This window comes from Pelecanus crispus, chromosome 6 (genome assembly GCF_030463565.1).
Source record: "Pelecanus crispus isolate bPelCri1 chromosome 6, bPelCri1.pri, whole genome shotgun sequence".
NCBI lineage: Eukaryota > Metazoa > Chordata > Aves > Pelecaniformes > Pelecanidae > Pelecanus > Pelecanus crispus.
The window spans coordinates 40,698,526-40,718,504 of record NC_134648.1 but is presented as its reverse complement, the minus strand read 5'-3'; the positions used below and the strand labels follow the sequence as shown (position 1 = coordinate 40,718,504).

At 36.8% G+C, this 19,979-nt stretch overlaps 1 protein-coding gene across 3 annotated transcripts in view; it reads left to right on the top strand.

Moving 5' to 3' along the window:
- STXBP6 (syntaxin binding protein 6) overlaps positions 1 to 19,979 on the top strand; it is a 91,966-nt gene that overhangs the window by 43,351 nt on the left and 28,636 nt on the right. For 2 of the 3 annotated variants that reach the window (XM_075712944.1, XM_075712943.1), the window contains exons 2-3: positions 14,936 to 15,066; positions 16,866 to 17,031. The exons of the other annotated variant lie outside the window; for it this stretch is intronic. In XM_075712944.1, coding sequence (XP_075569059.1) covers positions 14,936 to 15,066; positions 16,866 to 17,031 — 297 coding nt within the window. The remainder of the gene's footprint in view (positions 1 to 14,935; positions 15,067 to 16,865; positions 17,032 to 19,979) is intronic. 3 annotated transcript variants of the gene reach the window in all.

Sequence of the window (19,979 nt, the reverse complement as noted above, 5' to 3'; positions counted from 1 at the left end):
GTCACTCAGTTTTTGTGCTCTAAAAGAAATTAATGAAGAAAACTCCTTTTGTAACACTGGCAGTATAGATTATTTTTCAGAGGAATTTTCAAAGGAAAAATTTTCACAAAGGAAAAGCTACTATAAGCAGTAAAATATTAAAGCAAATTAAAAATTAATGCTACATTAGCACAGTAAGTCATTAAAAGGTTTTTAAGGTACTATTTTCTATTTAAAAAGTGTAAGAGTTATTTCTAGTCTAGATTCTTTTTTTTTCTTTTTTTTGAGCCATTTCTATGTCTGCAGGGTATCTATTTTTCTCATTAAGCATGAGTCATCAATTGTATCTTAAAACTGTTTCCAAGTTTTTCTTTGGTTTGAAATTTCATGTGTTAAGTAATAGCCAGGGGCTATTACTTCAGGTGAGGTTTTCATAGCTTCACAACTGAGATTAAATCTGAATCCAAATTTCATTAAATTGAGTTACTACTAAAGAGAAGAGCATAGTCTTCGACATTACTGCAAAGAAAATTTGGGGCCTATAAGGACTACCCGGAGTATATTCCTTTAAGAAGTATGCCTATAAAATAGCAGTAGTTAATCCTGTAATATACGCAGCTATGCATTTTAAGATACACAAATCAATAGGCCTTCTTCAAATGGAAAAGAATGCAAACTGGAAAAAGAGCTGGTGAGAAAGAAGCTGGTGGCATGCACTTGAGATGTTTAGTCTTACCTTTGTATGCATGCCCATATACAAACGTAATGAGGAAGGTAGTTCATGTACCCAAACATTGCATGGTAAGTAATAAGGTAAACTTTATCCTTTGATATCTTTTTAATTGTGTTTTTCTGCCTGCAAGTTACCTATTTCAGTGAACCCTTTAGAAAATGGAAATAGCAGATTGAATACCAGTTTGATCGCTTGCTATTCATTACACTACACCATATTAAATAGCATAGATTAAAGCTACTAGGTTAAATGAGATTAAATCCACACCTGATCACATTAAATCTAGTAGATTTAATGAACCTGCTGAAAATCTTTGAGGTCAGTAAAATCCTTGATGAAGAGAACTGCAAACAATTTCTCTGAGGTTTCTTATAACTAGTTATGGGGAAGCACAGATACAGACACTTTAAAAATACAATTTGTAACTGACTTGCTGAGAGTCCATGGAAGAAAGCTGCAGAAAGCTGTGCATCTGCTACAGCAGCTTTTGGCTTTTCTGACAATATATGGGGTATTTCCATATAACTCATTTTACTATGATGTCTTGTATCTATGATTTTCACTATTTGGCTTTTGTTCAGCTGAGCAGTCTGAGAATGTACCTGTTCAAAATGAACAACCGAGTATTTTCAAAATTTAAGTACATCATCATAAATCACTAGTCCATGTGACTTCAGAAAGTTAGCCTTTTACGTAAAGTTTGGAAGATGTGGCTCACATAAACTTCCAATTGACAGAGGTGATCTTCACCTTAAGCTTGTGGTAGTTATATAGTCTATGTTCTGGGGTATGGAAGCTGTTAGGGATGTCCTTCAGCTGTCCCCTAATTGCATATCAAAGTGAGACCTACCTGTGCACAATTCTCTCCTGCCACAAAATGCTCCCTGATAGACCTTTCTTTGGTAGAGTACCTTTTAAAATTACTGTTCAAGGAGCTGTATTTCATTCTTTGATTGCTGTGGCCTCGTTAAGGGGAGTGATTAAGTTGGAGAAATAAAACCTGTTAAGATTGTTTGCTAACAGTGTGCATGCTTTCCTTTCTCTTTTACTGTTAAACCTGTTTGTCTTACTCTCTACAACAGATTTTTTTACCAGTTTCTGGGTTTTTTCTTCTTTAAAGGCTAGGAAAGTTCTGTGATTAGAAATAGTAGACTTATCCTTGGTAAAGAGAGACAAGTGATGCTTTGGAGAGTTTTCCCAAAGAATAGTAAATATGAGAAAACTGTCATTTAAGTAAAATTTTCAGTCCTACCATTGCAAGATTGTGCAATGGCAAATGAGAGTGGTTTTATTCAAATCAAACTATCTGAGTTAAAAGAAGCACATTTTACAGGGGTGCTCTGAGATTCAGGGCTTTGCAGAGGACTTTAATAATAGTAGTAACAATTCAGATGCCAAGTATTTACTTTTTAGTTTCTGCTCTGGTCCCTTACAGTGAAATCTTTTATGTCAATAAAGGGAACTGTATGCAGGTAACTTAAGATACTACATACAGTAACTGAATGCTATCTGCACATAGCACCTTTAAATAAAATCTAGTTCACTGCAGGTGTGAAATTTGTAGTGTGGAATATAGAATGAAAATTTTTCTTGCGGTTCAAACGTGTTTCTACAGAGTCTAATGAGGGATATATTCGTACTGGGTATGTTTGATCTGTGAACGTACCTAGGATCCAAGTACTAAGAAAAAAGAGTAGCTGTTTATAACATGGGTAAAATCTGTGAAGCTAAGATACTCGGATTCGAGTGTCTGTTCAAAGCTTGAGAAATGATGTATCTTCACACAGTTAAACTATATTGCTGAAGGTCTTTCTGCATTGGTTTTGCTTTTCTGAAGATACTGACCAAATTAGTCAGCAATTGATACTTGCTGTGTTTAAAAAAAAAAAAAAAAAAAAAGCCATTCAAATGGTCCTACTGAAATGCATTCAGGTGCAATGGTGGTGTGCTGTGTTCTGAAAATGATTTCTTATAACATGAAGTACACATTTGCTTTGCTGTTGATTTCAGTAAATGTTATGAAGTAACCTTTTCAAGTTAGTTTTCAATATGTTTAATATATATTGTGTATTAACAAATACACAAGAGTTCCAGAGTTTGTTGTGGGGCCTTTGTTGTTTGTTTCCATACCAGTAGCAGAAGGCTGCATTTCCTTAGTTCATACCATAAATACTTTTATTTCACTCTTCCTTCACAACATTTTAGTGTGACAATGGAAGGTACCTATATCATGTGATTCACTGACCCATTCTTGTAGGTTCTGAGCGGCTAATGATTTCTTTGCCACAAAAATCATGCGGCCTTAATGCATGTGCCTTCAGTAGGATCAGGATTGTGTTGAGTATTTTGGAGTGTGCAGCCAGGGAAGCAGGGAGTGGAGAATTGAATTAGACTTTTGCTTTCCTGTTTTTGCTGTCTAACAAGAAAGGGGACCAAAATGGAACTATTGCTTTAAATGGTCTACCATATTTTTCTTCATGTTTATTTTTCCATGTATTTTTAGAGTTGTAACCAGTTGTTCAGTGTTTGTCACTCTCATTTTTCTGGTGTTGCCTGTGGCTGTTTGTTTGCTCTCTGTTTATTGTGGTAGGGCCTTTCGATGTCAGTCTGTAAGTAAGCGCGTTGGTAAAGTACTAAAGTACACATATACTTCAGCTTCTAGACACTTTAATTACCTGCATCTTGTTCATGAAGTGAAACAAGCTCAGTGGGTAGCTGCAATAAATCAATAGTTGAAAGAGAAAAAGGCAATTTGAGAAACACCGTCACTGTAGAAATCTAAAATGGAGCAAGAGAGTAAAGCATAGTGGAAAAGGATGGAGGCTAAATACACAACCGAAGCGTTGGGTCCCAGTTCAGCAAGACACTTACTTCTGTAAAATGGACTTTTGCAGCACTTTTTAAGTTAGCCTCATTAGGGTCTCAGTTTTACCTGGTTTTCGAATCACTAGTCATGTGCTTAAAGATTTCAAAATTTTAAATATTACTTGCGTATGACCTTCCATGTCATAGTCTCAATGTGCTTTGCCAGCCAAATTGGCATAAAAATAAGTGGAGATGCCTTCTGACCCTGAAATGTTGTTGTTGAACAGCACATGGAAATAGTCATGAACATCTTGGCAAGAGACCATGCTGTGTCTCTTCAGATAATTGAGGCCGTAGAGAATATTTGTGAAGGTTTAAGAAACTCTCTGTTTATTTTGTGGGTCATGTCAAGAATACTTGTTGGTTGATGCCATTGAAAAAGAGGCCTTAACCACTGAACTCAGCGTGCAAGAGCAAGCATTGAAAACGGTTGGTTGCCCATGGGTAGAGAACTGATTTCCAGAAGCATGATGGGCATTGGAAGCATGACAAGGACACTGTCTGCTGAACTGTCCATAAAACACCGCACAGGATTCTGTCCCATGGAGGTTTTGGTCTTACCTCTAAACTGCCTTGATGGTGGTTAATACATAAATTTGTGAAGATTGGTGTCTAAAGTTAATTGGTTGCATTCACGCTTTTTAAAGCAGTTAAATTGGGGGGGGTAAGATTGCATTTCAGAAATCTGATCATTCATATATATATATGAAAAAAGTATTACTCTCTGGAATACTACTGGATACGTAGGATAGAGATGGGACCTGCTGATATGTCAAATATCCTTTGGATTTGTGTAAAACACATAACGTGTGCGTTCTCTCAGATCTAGTAATAGTGGTACTGGTAGTCTTATTTTTATAAACTGAAATCAAGATCAAAATATTCAGAATATATATACTTTAGAGATTTCCCCCCCCACTTTTACATCTCAGGCTAAGTGCTACCTGAAATATATATGCTGCTTGCTGTATTTCATTTTAGTTGTCTGCAGAAAATAATTCGGACAGCAAAAAAAAAAAAAAGCACGTAAAAGCATCCCTTCACAGTAATTATCACACTTCCGGCAATAAGATGCAAGAGAGGCTGGATATCTGGCTTCTGCTGAGTAAACGGGTTATGTACTGTGGGTAGAGTACTTCATAGGTTGAGATACTGTTTCTTGTTGAATGGACAGGATTTAAATAACTGGTTTCAGTTAAAATAATGTATGATGATAACTTGGGATTGCAGCCGTTGGCCCACTTGTTTTTCTTCCTGTCTGGCCTCTCCTTTAGTCACCCCCTGTATTTCCCCACATATGTGTTTGTGGGGTTTTTCTTGTTTTGGTTTGGTTTGTATGTGTGTTTGGTTTTTAATTTCTTCATAATCTGAAGTAATCAAAGTCTGCCAGCCTTTTTTAGTTGCTTATATTAAAACTTGGATGCTATCATGCCCCATGTGAATGTGAAGACTTTTGTAGAATTGTGTCCATCTGAAAGTTTGAGTCCTAAGAATATGGAATAATTTGCCTGCTGCTGTTCTGACTTAAGCCATTGTATAGCAAAAGCTACGGACTTTGTATTGAACAGTAATAAAGTCCTTTCTTGCATCTGCTGTGTGCAAAGTATTTTCTTTAGTAGTAGTCTCATCTACTGTATTTTTGGTCATGGATTAAGTACAAAATCAAGAAAAGAGCACAGTTTTATAAGTCACTTTAAAAGCTCCAGTAAGCACTCTGCCCTGTTACAACAGGGTCCTCTTACACTGTAGAATCTTAAAAGCCTGTCAAGTTATCTAAGCGAACATATAAATGGAGAACTATTTCATAATACTGTACTTTTTGTGCGAGTTACTGAGTAATGAATTTGAACCTTAATTTTCCAGAGCCTCTTCCTGCCCCTCAGGACACTTGCTGTGAAGTTCAAACATTGTTTTCAGGCTGGTGAGGTAATTCCTAGTGTACTCTCTGCATGCGGATGCACATCTGTTAACTTGTATGGGAATTACGCCAAATTCCACTTATTAAGAGTAGAAGTGTGTTCATGGTGTTGACTTTAACTGGCTCTCCATAGTTGCAGGTGCGGAAGTGCCTAGAATGTGATAAAAGGAGTATCTCAAGCCACCCACACAGATACTCACTGTGGTCTGTATCTTGAGCTTTGATTCTAAACTAGATTGAGGTGGGATTTTCTGAAGTGTGTGTAAATGCTTACACAGCTATTTAAAGTGTCCTGTTCGGCAAAGTCTGTGTAGGATGCTGCCTTCCTTTTAAGGGAGGGAGAGCAAAGAAGTTTGAAGCTGTAAATGATCCAGACTAATGCAGAGGGGCGCATGCTATCGTGGGCTGAAATTCTCAGTCACCAAATACCTTACAGTTCAGAGGTAAGGCTCTACCATCCCAGGATACGGTGAACTACTAATGTGAAATGCTCTAGGCCAGAATCAGCAGGAGCTCTGAGTTGGTTGAGAGGTCCCTGATGAATACTTTGGTCCCTAGGTTGTAAGGAAGTCATTCCTCTTCCGTGGGACATGGCTGGAATACCTATTATCTTCCCTTGCAGCAACAGTGCCTTGGTAGATATGTCAGAGCACCATCCTGTCCTCCTAACTAGATTTTAACTCAAAAGGTATACACAACTCAAATCTGCTACATTTGTAGACTCTTGAGATATTTCTAGTCAAAAACAGCTGACGGTCCACCTGCATGAAAAAGGAGATGGGAAAAGTTTGAAAGTTGGCTGCTTTGCAATATGGAGTAGTAAAAGGCAATTCCAACAAAACCTGGAAGTTCAGTCGTCATTCTGGAAGTGAATATGTGTTTAATAAGATTCCTTTCCAAATATTTGCAGTTAAGCAGAAGCTTCCTCTCTGGCTATAAAATGAAGTCTGCCGTTCTTTCCACTGTTAACTGCATCTGTCTATGTAACTGTGACAATATGAAAAGCAGTTGCTTTGGTGTCAATACCTTAAACTATATTGCTGTCATATATGAAGAATAATTTAAGCAACCTATTAATTTATAACTGCAATACTTCTGTCTTTTTAGCTTTAAAAATTTGATAGGAATGAAAAATGAGTCTGTCAAGAAACTGTAAAGACTGTAATGTGTGTGGTATGATGGGGGCTTAAAGTGTTTGAATGGGCATAAAAAGTATCTTTGAAGACATTTACATGGTTCTGTGAAAAGGAAATATAATGGAAAACCAGGTGCAAAACTGAAAGGCAAGGCACCCTGCCTATAAGCAGCAGTTTGTTATTAATGTACTCGGTGTGTTTGGAAAATATACAGGCTCTTGCTTCAGGCTTATAGGACTTCATGGTATCTTAGACATGGGGAAAACAATTTTTTTCATTGCAACGCAAGGCAATCTTTTTTTTATGCTTATTTTTTATTTTTTTTGTTTGTTTGTTTGAAGATACCAGAAAACTTTTGTCTAGTCTTTCATCTTGGGAAGATAGCACATACCTTAATCTGAATTTCCAGGGTAACTAGGTTTGGGGTTTTTTTTTTTAATATTTTATTTTTGTTTTACTGTTCAGCAGATAAGCATAACTTGTATGTAGAAAGAAAAAATATTACTTAAATAAAACTATATTTTGAATAATATATGGATAAACCTTAATTGAGATACATATTTTGTACATTTTTATCTGGAAAGCAATGAGAGTGAGGCTGGCAACTTGTTACGGACAGTGATGCAGTAGATGCTGATTTAAGCAGACAGATGATGCAAATTGTTTGTTATTTGAACTGTTGGGAAGGTCTCTGGGAAAAACGGTATGTGTTTAGACTTACGAGTAGTTTGCCTCTGTATCTGAGAGCTTCTCTTTTTGTGTTTTCCAATTTGATGTCAAAACATTAAGGTGTGCCTGAAGAAACAGAAGGAATTAATTTTTGATTAAACTGCTGTGTATTTAGGGCTGCTGACATCCCCTTGTCCTATTTGGCAAGTGGAGAAGGTGAGAACTGTGCAGCTTCTCCCTGCTTTCAGCTTCTTAGATCCAGATGGTGAGAAAGCAGCATTGTCAAAGGAAGGAAAGACGGCAAAAGTAGGAAATGCAATTCCGAGTAGTCAAGCCTCAACTTGTCAGCCATTTTGATACCTGGCAAGCCTTGACCAGCAAGTGGGAACTTAAACCTGCCCCAGTTTTAGCTGCTTTTGTTTATTTTCAGTGAGAATAGCTGTCTCTTACTGCAAACATACCCCTTTTTTTCTGTACCTAAAATTAGTGCTGGAGGTGGCAACGTAAATCTGGGTTCTTATTAGCACTGTCTTCTCAGAGCATCTCTTTGTGTTATAGATAGCTGAGGTCTAAGAACCATGTCAGGTACAAAGATTGCAGGAGGGTAGCAGTTGGACAACCACAGTGGGGTGGCTCAAAGTTCTAGAATTAATTTAGACTCCACATTAAATCAGTGCTTAGTTGAAACTGCTCTGAGAAAACATGAAATACTACAAGTGTGGTGTTCAAACTCAAAGCTGGAGTTGATAGACAGCACAGCTCATAACCATCATGTGAAGTAGAGACTGGAAATAGTTTTCCTGAAATCCACATGGTATACTAAGACAGTTTCATGTATCTGGACCTTATTCTTTAATACCTGAATAGGTCAGAATGTACCCTTTTGCTCCATCTTACTTAATCCTCAGCTTCATTTGTCTGATTGTTGGAAAGTTGCTTTCAGAAATTCTGGAAGTTGCTCACCAAGGCCATCTTTTGCTTATAGGACCATGTGGTCTGAACAGTAGTAGTTCAAACTACCTTGGAGCACTGCAGAACAGCAATAATACAAGCTTCTACTATTGTAACGGTTGAGGGATGTGTTATTTAGTGTCCTTTCCCCTGTCTAGACCCCATTTCCTCACTCTGGGAATAAAGCACGGAGAGTAAGATTTTTGAGCTGTGTGGAGAAACAGTTGTAAGGTTGCTCTGGTGACAGAAGGAAGAGCTCCTCATGTTGGAGGAATAGAGATAAATGGGGTTTTATTGCTTTGGAATGATGTAGGTGAGAATAGCAAACGAGGCTCAGTCCTTATAGATACGTTGTTGGTGTTGTCTTTTGTTTGAGCGCTTGTACTTTATGACCTTTGCAAGAAAGAAATCTGTCTTGGGTTTCCTCAGACTTCTGAGGTATTTCCACAAGTTACTCGTCCTTTGTCCTCTGAATACAAAAACTCAAACGTTGCAGAATTGAGTAGCAATTGGACAAAGAAACAAAAAAGTCACTATTTTTTTGACGGTCAAAAACTGCAGACCGTCAGCCTAACTGGTAGCCATAGCTTACTAGCATTTTGTACGTGACTGTCAGAATTTTAGTCAATGAGCTTTTTGCAAGTTTATGAAATAGTTGTTTCTTTGGTGGCTGGGAGTGAGGGGACACACAGAATGAGAATTAGATGTAATTGCACAAACAGAAGTCTAGAGGGAGAAGACAGGTTTTCCATATGTAACTCTGCAGAACTGGAAAGTATAGAGGAGTAATTATTTCTGTCACAGTCTGTTCATAACCTACTTTTTTTCCTTAAGAACTGGCTTGAAAAAAAAATGCATGTCTGCCACAAATACTAATACGTAATTCTATTTCCTAATAAAATATGTATCAGATATTAAATAATATTTTTAATTAAAATGTGCTGCTGCTTTTAAATTTGCTCTTTTTATTCTGACTGAATCAAAAGCTGTTTAGGAAACTCCTGGCTGTTTTTAGACTTAGTTGTACTGTGGAAAGAAGAGTTTTGCTTTAGGGCAACATTTCTACAACAAGGTAGGAATGATTAAATTCTAGATACAGTGACTATGAAATCATATCACACTGCCATGGTATTGAGTTCAACTTTTTCTTCATCAAACAGGCCTTTTTTTAAAAGGCTTTAGACTGTCTTGAGTGCATTCTAAAGATTTTTTTTCCATTATTAATTATTAACAGCCAGTTTGACAAACTTCACATCATTGGTTATTTGTGAGTTGAGGGATGAATATCCACTGTACAGGATTTGACATACAGATATATTATGCTGATCTAACATTAAATTGATGAATAGTTTTGGATTGAGCTACACAGATAGCCAGTGCCTTCAGTAGACTTCTGCAGGCCCACTCAGGAGTGAGTCTGTCATGTTCACAAATGAAAACATTTTGTAGATGAAAGTAATTTTTTGAGTGATCTTACTTCATTTGCATTATTTTCTCCATTTCCTCCCCCATCTCCGCAAGAGCGAGTGACACAATAGCAATAAAAGTTTAAGGCTGCTTAATTTATTAATCGGAGCAGTGCCCAGATAAAAAAAAAATCTTGTTAGAATGTGAACAGTTGCAGCAGTCACTGCCTGCTTCAAGACTTTGTACTTTTTAATTTCTCCCTTCAGCAGTTATTTCAGTCATTCAGCACTTCAGAATTACACTGCAGTATGACTAGAAATTTTGTGAGGCAATCAAGCCATTTGTCATAAGATTCCTAATTACCTAGAGTTTGAGTTATTAAATACACAGATCCAAATTTAAAGAACATCCAAAACAAACACAGATATTCAGAGTCAAGACTTCAAGGACAGACATTGCTTTTAAAATACGCATTTCAAATCTGATAAAATAAATAAGAGTTCATAGTGTGGTGGTTTAGAGCTTTGAGACTGTTTGTTTTTCAAGGCCAAGTATTTTGGGGTAGGTATTTAAGGAATTAACCATTCTTCATTATTTCATCTTTTCCATTCAAGTAAAGATACTTTAGAAGACTGAAAAAATAAAGGAAATATATTCTAGACTGCAGATGAGATGAAGTTGGACTGTGACTTTAGTCTCCATTAGCTTTCTGTGTGAAGAGCTGTATTGATTTGCTGCTATAGGTGCTAGACATGCACATGGTACTGGATTCTAGCTGAGGTCTGGAATTCAAATACATTTGTTTCCATGTGTTCCAAACAATGAGAACAGTGACTTTCCTGACTATGTCACAGCATTCTCTAAAGCTAATTCTGATCTGACTATTTCTGCCTCGTATTCTATGATCTGCTTTTGAAACAGAGTATTTCACTTAAATGTGTGCCTCATCCTTTAACAAACTCTTTGAAACTTAATACTGTAACTTATTTTTATTTATGATGCAAAATTGTTAATAATGTCTTCAACCCCAGAAGAAATAGTGCTGTTTCTGACTTGAATTCTGGTTGTATGTTAAACTAGTGTTTAAAAAACCCCAAAAAAACAACAACAAAAAAAACCACACCAAAAACACCCACCAAATTCACAGTGGTTTTCGTCATAAATTGCTGTAGCTGAGTTCTCACACATTCTTTCTTACTTTACCAATAACTATATGTTCCTTTTAAAAATAAATAAATAAAAATTAAAAAAGCTTATTTCATAGAATCATAGAATGCTTTGGGTTGGAAGGGACCTTGAGAGATCATCGAGCCCAACCCCCCTGCAGTGAGCAGGGATTGAACCTGCGAACTTGGCGTTATTAGCATCATGCTCTAACCAACTGAGCTAACCCGGCTGGTCTTTATTTGCATCTGATGAGATACAGAAATACCATATGGACCTATCATCTATTGATGGGTTACAAATAAATGTGCTTTGTCCACACTACTACGGCTTCATATTTTGAAGGCATAATGTTAAGTTCTGTTACCAAAAAACAGGCAAAGCAAACAGAAACCCCACCTAAAATTGAAGCATAACTTAAATATTGTCTTTTATTTTATTAAAGTAGATAATGATTGTGGAAGATTTTAGCAGATGCATCTGAAGGACTTGTCAGAGAGGGAATGTGGCTAGGAGTATGTAATTGCTTCCAGTTTTTTTCAGATCTAAGAAAAGACTTATTACATGTTTACAAGGTAACACCCACTCAGTGGCTTGCGTGGAGGTGCTCTAGTTTGCAGAGCAACATAATGAGCAGCTAGTGAGGATGGTTTTTGCAGCTGCCAAAGAGCTTCACAGAGTTGTAATGACTGCCATACCACTGTCAAGCTGTCACGGACTAAATGAACATTTTAAAGCACGTTTGGTGGATTCGTGGGTAGCTGGTTTTTTGAATGTTCTGGAAATGCTAGCTTTTTCCTAAAATCCCAAGACACAAAAGGTGAAATGCAACTACATCTGTTTGGCTGTGCACAATTATTACAAGTGTGAGACCTAAAGGTAGAACTGCTGTTTTTCCAAGAGGATCACATCAGCTAACTGAATGTCTACCCAGGATGACTGAGATACCCAAGACTCTTAGAAGCTCTTCTGTAGAAGAGCAGCCCTCTCAGCCTCTCCCAGACTTACTGTGTGGTGGATGATATAGAAACAGTCATCTAATTAAGATGTTTTTATAGTTGATCACTAATAGGCATTTTCAAGAGTTTATGAAGTTTAGGCGCTTAATGTGATGTTCTTCTGCCAAAGTACGGAGTACTGATGGCTCCAGCTGAAGGCAGAGCCCCTGTTCATTGGTTATCAGAAGTGCTATACAGAGAGGTTTGGAGAATTGGATTTTGGATATGTGAAATCAGCCAAACAATTTACGGAGATGTTGAGATTAGACATTTAGTGTTTAACTATGGTATCTGTAAAATTTGGTGTTTTCACCTTGAAATGACCCCTGGTTTTCAGAGCGCTAGAATGTATGCCATGTAGAAGCCTTCAGAGCAGTGAGAAGTTGTATTAAAGTTGAAGGCTATACATCTCATAATTGATTATCCATCAGATTCTGAGGGGGAAAAAATAGCGTTTGATCGCATAATTGTTCTGTCTAGCTCTTCGTGATTTTGAACGCTTTGTTTTGCAGTGCTACTGGTGTTAATTCTATATGTGGCTTATGTATAGTGTACACAGCTTTTTAATATGTGGCTCATTTAGCAGTAGATTATTGCCTGTTTTGTGTGGAAAGGGAATAATCCACAGACCATAAATCTTGAGCCACTGTTAGATAGCCTTCTATTAGTACTGCTTTGTAGAAAATATGTGAAACTCAGTCCAGTGGAGTGCTGTAGAGTCTGCCAATGGGATTGCTGGGGTTGGCAAGAAAAGATGTGAGTAAATATTAGGAAGAGTGAATTCAGGGAAGGTGGGGACATGAGTCTGTGGTCTGCTTGTGTAACTTGAATTTGTTTCCTACTCAGTGGTGTGTAATCTTGCAGTAAAAACAGAACCTGTATATACTATGTAAGTATAGATAGGATGCCTGTCGCCTCTGCTTTATTGATGTTGTTAGGCTTGGGTGCATAGGCCATTGAGCAATCAATGAATCTTTTAATACTAATCTCTCTTCTTAGTAATATCTAGTCATTGCACTTCAGTAGTTGTTCTGATCTAATTTTGCTGTTCCCTTTTTGAAGCTACATTGATTTTTTTCTCTGTTCTGTACCATTTGATGTGCGATTCTGAATCGCATACTGCACCAGTTTGGCTCTCAGTGCTTCAACTGATGATTAAGAGACTTCTGGCAAGCTGCTTATTACATTCTTATCAATAGTCTAGTCAATATATTGCATACAACTATGCTTTCTATTCCAAAGTAACTTAAAAACAATTATCTGCCATGTGGAATGTTAGTATCTGATTTTTTAAAATTTTTTTTACCTATTAAAATTTCCTTGGAAATGAATTTTCTGTTTATTAAATTAAGTTCTCATAAGGGTGCTTGGACTTTCATAAGCACAGATACACACTGAACTGGAAATGTGTAGATCTGAGACATTGAAAAGAACTTTTCATATTAATATGAACTTGCTAATCTATTCCGAAATATTTTTAACATCAAGACAGTGATCTATGCATTAGTAAATTTTCATTCTAAGAAACAAGATTAACTTTTTAACTTTACGGAATGATGAGGTATTACATCAATGTTAACTTACTGTATAACTGTGCCCCTGAGTGCAGAAGTGTATGCAGCACGCATCTTCAGAGTGGGAAGTCTGTTAGTTTTCCCAGTTATTTGGTTAAAGGGGGTACACAAAAATCAGCAATCTTGCTGTTTAAGTCTTGATTATTTTAAAAGCCACCTTTAACTGGCAGCATCTAAAAGCAGAGCAAAGTGACTTTTCCAGTACTACTCTTTTTGGAGTACCATATGTATAAAAGGGTTTTTGGAAGTAAAGAGTTTAAGGAGAAAAATAAATGACACACCAGCTTTAGTAGATTGTGCAGTACAATGAGTCTACAAATTATTTCTTCACAGAAAGTGGAAATGTGTTTGAAAGTGACTTAACATACAGCAATAGATGAATAACATGTAAATAAAATACAGGTTATGACTGTAGAAAGTGCCTAAAACTGCTTATAAAACTTTCATGGAGGTTAAAAGTTATACTGATTAAAAGAAAATTTATTTGTTTAGAGAAAAAGTCTAATACTGGAAGCCAGTTTTCCTGCTGTTGAAAAGTTAGCTTTAATGTTTAAATACTCTCTGAAAACCTGATGCTGAGTTAAGGATACACTGATTGGAGTGTTTTCTGTTGCTTTTTTTTTTTTTTTTTTTTTTTAAAGCAGAGATGTCCTGCATGACTGACTTTGTGGGATTTTTTTAACATAAATTTTGTTTATAACAAGTAAGATTGTTCTCATTTATGGTCTTTGTTTGTGGTACCTAATATTGGGGGGCGGGGGGGGTGTTGAGTGACCTTTAGTTCCTTAATTCTTATAACTGTATTTTTCACAGACTATTGTCTGGTTGGGTGGGTTTACTTTCTCAGTGCAGTAAGTGCATATACTATGTCTGTTGACTGGAAATTGGGAATTGAGTGTCATGGATGTTAGTGGTGTTATAGAAGCGTGACCTACACGTGACATGTTGTGAAAAGACTGGAGAAATCTGTTTTTTTTTTTTTTCCAATCAATCACCAACATGAAAGTCAGTCTAAAGTAACAGGTTTTTTTTAAAAAAGGTGCATAAATGGACTTAGACTTAGATGGAGATGTCTTCTTTCTTTTTTTTTATGTTCTGTTGTCTAAAATGACAAGAAGAGAAAGACATGAATAAGAGGCTGGGTATGAGAAACCTCTGCTAATTAGCATGGAGAAAAGAGAACAGTAAGGTGATTGTAAGAATGCAGATGGAAAGACCTTTGGTTTAGTTCTGGGGTTTTTTTACAGGATGTTGGCAACTTAAGCTGATAATGGCTAAAATATATCCAATTTTGAGTAGTATAATGCTTGTTTGGCGTTGTGCCATCATCCTGACAATAAGGAATGTGCTTTTCAGTATGTTATCCAGGAAAGGAAATGTGTTCTACTGTCAGAATCAGTGACATGTATTTACTTTGTGGGACATTGTAGAAAATACACTAGCAAACCAGCTACTGATACACTGAACTAAATGGCACATTCCTGAAACGTTAAACCCATTTCAGTTATATGGCTTTTTTTTTTTTTCTTTTATATGTTCAGTGACGAACAAGAAACCAGCTCAAGCATCTATTACGAAGGTGAAGCAATTTGAAGGCTCTACGTCTTTTGTCAGGAGAACGCAGTGGATGCTCGAGCAGCTTCGCCAGGTCAATGGTATAGACCCTAATCGGGTGAGTTCGAACAGTTCTAGAAAATGAAAATTGAGCTCTTCTTATATTTGTGAATCAGGAATTCTTTCACTATTCAAAAGGTGTCTGGACAGATAAGACACAGGTTTAAGTGCAAATTCTCAAAAAAGAAATAACTCAATGGAATATGTGAAATAGATTTTAATGGAAAGATGGGAGGAGGCCAAAACTCAGTCATACGGGTTTTTTTCTTCCTGTCTTTCCCTACTTTTCTTCCTACTCTCTCTCTCTTATTTGTAAACAGAAAAATAACAGCCTTGTTTGCCTTGTCTTCAGCTATAAGCCTCTTGGGGTCCATTTTGGCATGCAGCTGTGTTGTAAGATAGAGCAGTAAGTAGAAGCCAGGACAGGAGAGGTTACTGAGGTTGAAGTTTGTGAAATACTGTGAACCTTGCATTTTTTCTAGAACAGTCCTCTCCTCAGATACTTCTGCATTTCTTAGCTTTTTCTACAAGGGGTGGTAGTATGGTTTAGTTGCCAATGGCACGTGAACACTGATTTAAACAAAACAAACAAACAAAAAAACCCCAAAACAAACAAAAAAGCAAACAACCCCACCCACTAAATAGTTCTGGAATGTGGAATAGACAGCCTGCCTTTGAGCTGTCACAAGACAAACTTGTACTAATATGTAATAAGCTTATGAATACAAATCTTCAGTAGTAAAACAGCTGAATTAGAAGTTAGGAATGTGGCTTGTACTGTGTGATCACCAAGTGACTTACTGTGTTCATTGTACAGCAGAATATGTTTGTGACCCCCTTGGTTTGGTCAAAGCTGTTCTCTGATCAGACACCTAAGCATCTTAACAATGGTGCACCAAATTCTGTTACTACCCAGTAAAGTCTCTTGTACGAAAAAAGAAGCCCTTTGGCCACGGCCCTATGAAATGCAGGGCATGGAATTAGATTTTCTCTAGGTAAAGGGACAATGAAAACATGAGTAGTGACAAATGGATAAGGGATATGAGTTTTAGGCCCTTTCCCAGGATCTGCTATGCAGCTATGTAAATAACAGATACTTGGGATACTCTCGGATTGAAATTCCTAACAAGTTCTTAAGCTTAGAGATGTTCCTTTCAAACTTGTCTTTCAGTGATTCCTAGTGTCATTGATTCAAAAAAGCATTTACTAGATTAGATTACAAAACAATATTTAGCAAACTCTTTCATAAAATCCATCTATTTTGGCAGTTGATGCATGCTATAGAGCTGGGCTTTGATTTGTTCTCGGAGTGTTCTTTTGTTCGTGTTATCCTGAGACCTATGCAACACTTTATCATAATACATTAAATACAATAACCAGGACTTGCTATTTGTTTTCCTTCTTTGGTTGAGCATCGAGAGCAGAACCACATCTTCTATAATACAGTGTGAAAGTAGATTTTGTGCTGAGAGGCACAAATCCTTGCGTAATATAGAAGACACAAGTAACTATGTATCTGGATTTCTTACAAGGATTTCTTACAAGGATTTCTTACGAGATTCTGACTTTTAATTTTTTGGTCTGAAGTATTTTTGTTTTCAGGTATTTTTGTAACAGGTGAATATTCCTCATTAAAAATGCCTGCAATAAAAAACTTCCTGCCTGTTTTGGGTTTTTTTTTTAATCCAAAAATATGCAAAGGAAAAATAATCCCAGGATGGTCTTGAAGTTGCATGACCTTTGTGCTTTTTCCAACATCGTACCTTTTAAAATAATAGCTCTACATCTTTCTCGAAATCATTTCAAAAAGTGGAATAATAGTAGTGTGGTTTTTGTTTTTTTTTTTTTTTCTTCTAGGATTCCCCAGAATTTGATTTACTATTTGAAAATGCTTTTGACCAATGGGTAGCAAGCACAGCTTCAGAAAAATGCACATTCTTTCAGGTTCTACATCACACTTGTCAGCGATACCTTACAGACAAGAAGCCAGAATTTATCAATTGCCAGTCTAAAATTATGGGAGGTAAGTTAATCGAAGCTGGAGTACTTTGTACAGTTGGACATGAAATGATTTGCACGAGAGTTGTTCTGTGCTCAAATGAGCTTGCAGTCTAATGACATCTTGAAATCATGGGTCCAAATATGCTAACCTCACATTGGTGAACTTCTAGGTTTCAACATTTCTCCATCAAACACAACTTCACACTATTCCGCTGTCTTTGCTTTCCTAGTCTACAGTTCTAGGGGCAACATTCCCTACCCAACATGTGAGAAGTTGATCTCCTCCCTCTTTTTAGCAGCCTTGATTTCGATTTGTCTCTCTACTTTTGTTCATCCAGAAACATTTCTGGGTAGCCTGAAACATTTCCTACTAAAAGCCTGTTCTGCATTGCCATTTCCTCACAAGTCTGTGAAAAAGTGGTTATTACTAAACTTCCTATGGGTTTTTTGGAATTTACCTTGATCTTGACAGAGATGAGTTAGTTTAGAGTTTTGTTACATTTAAGTCACATCGCTTAAGGTGAATTTCCAGGATTAGACTAAAAAACGCCTGGGTAGGTAAAAAAAGTCTGGTCAGTATGTGAAATTGGTATTTACCATCTATGTCCCGAGCAACAAAATCTCTTTTTTGGGGAGGATTTTCACGTATTTCATGAAGTGTTCTTTAGGATAATAAACTGGTTTAGTTGTTCCCTTGGACTGAAATTTCTGAAAATAGTCTCCTTTTTGTCTCCTCCAAAATAGAACACTTTTTTAAACTCTTACACCTCCCATGTTCTGCACAGATGGAATAAAAAATTTGTTTTTCTCAATGAGTCTCCAAACTGTAGAAGAGAAGTGTAAGCTGCCTTGGTGTTTTGTTTCTTCCCCCCAATAGACATCAGTTATAAATATGGCAAGCCTTACTCAGTTCTTTCTGGTAATTCTCCTCTCATAAATCTAGAATGCATTCCTGTGTGCTATTATCAGAACTATATTTTGTGCAGCCACCTTTATATGTTCTTTTTTCCGGCTGTTATTTTGTCTTGTATCCCTTTTGTCTAAAACACCAAAGCTAAACTTGAGGAAGGGGGAAATAATCTCCAGTTTAGTGCTTACATTTTAGCTACTGATACAGAGGTTACCACTGATTTTGCATTCATAAGTCAGAACTGTTCTGTCAATCATCCTTTTCTTCTAGTGTCTTCTCAAACTAAGAAAAAAGGCACAAAATTTCTTGTGAACTTCCTGTCTCGCTTTTTCCCCTTCCACGTAAATAGGACTTCCTTTGTTTTCTTTTTTGTGTGATAGGGAGGAGTAGTTTCTGCACTGATGGGAGAAGATACCCTCTACTGTTCTTCCATTTCATATGGAAGAAATCTCATATCAAGCCTTTCTTTGTCATCTGTGTGCTAAAGATGCTCACTTCCATCCTTCCTGCTGATAAGTCAGTATTAATAAACAACCACACATTTCAGCCTCTGAAATTATTTTATTCTCATAAGCTTGACCTGTCCAAAATTGAGTTCCTGATTCAACTGGCCCAAATATTAACCTTTATCCTAAACAAGAGTTATCACAGTGGAGGAGAAGAAAAAAAATTACCACTGAGGTTCATAAACTTCTGCTTGACCTCTACTTTTTCAACATGCTAAACCCTACCATGTCCCATGAACATTGTCCCATGACATTGTCCCCATGAAGCATACCCACATTCTCTCTATTACAGCTTCATAGCTAAAATGGGCTTATTCAGCCATCCTCCAGTACCAGATGCTGACTGTTTCCATATTCCTTGCCTGTCATTCTGACTCCACACAGATGCGGTCTGTGTGTATACGCACACGGTACAGACTATGGATATGGTACAGGGCCAGGGACTAATAAATCTCCTCATGGATACAGTGCTTCTGCTGTTCTTCATGCTGTCAACTTTTTCCTTACACTGGGTTACAGACTCCCTGTGGATAAGTTTAAATTTGACAGAAACTATGATAACTGTAAACCAAGTAATAGTTGACCTAAATTCCAGTGATTTTCTGTATGGCAACCTCACTGAGCAATGGGAAGTCTACCAAAATATGGGGGAAAAAAAAAAAAACCCCAAGAGTCCTCATTAGCAAATAACGGGTATCAGTAATTATAAAAGGCAATGCAATCATATTATTGGAAATCGTCTTGTAATATGTAAGGTGCAGTAGTCTGTTTAAACATCTGCTGTTCCTTTCAGTATTCAGATTGGTATTCTTAATGCAGTGCTAAGTTTTCTACAGAAATACTGTATCTATACTGTAATTACAAGCTATGCTGGTATGTTCATGCATACGGATAAATTCTTATTCAGTTCCAAAAGCGCTGTTCTAGCACCCATGCTGGTATTTCTGGAAAATATAGTTAGTTATGAAAAAACAGTTGAAACTAGCTTTTCAAATCAAATTTTTTTGAGTTGTGGAAATATTTTTTTGTTGTTGTTTAAACAACTACGTTGTTTAGTGTTTTTCCTAATGTTCTAGTGTACATGGGAATATATTTCACTAATCTTTCCATCATCTTCAAAAGCTTTTGCATTATTTAATATTTAAATGTATTTATCTAGTGGAGCCATGCTTCTTCCACCGATTAAAAATAAATAAATGTCACAGCAGCTTTGAAGTATCTCCCAGTTAAAGGCAGGTCTCCTTGGTAATATGTAATACTGCGAAGTGAGTTCAGTCACTGCTTTATGTTAGTTCATCTGCCTCAAAGTAACAGACTAAGTAATTAAGTGACTAGAAGTAGTACCATTCATTGACTTTAGAAGGTGTTCTGCAAGTTGGTAGTTGGCAGGCTCAGACACTGGGGAGATACCTGTGGTTCTGCTAGTCCTTTTTGAAGCCCAGGGATGGGCCAACTTTTTATCAAAACCCATTTAGTCTGAAACCTGCAGTATCAGTGTTTTTTATGGAAAATACAGTGAAATACGTTGTTGATCTCAAATTCATCCTGACTGGT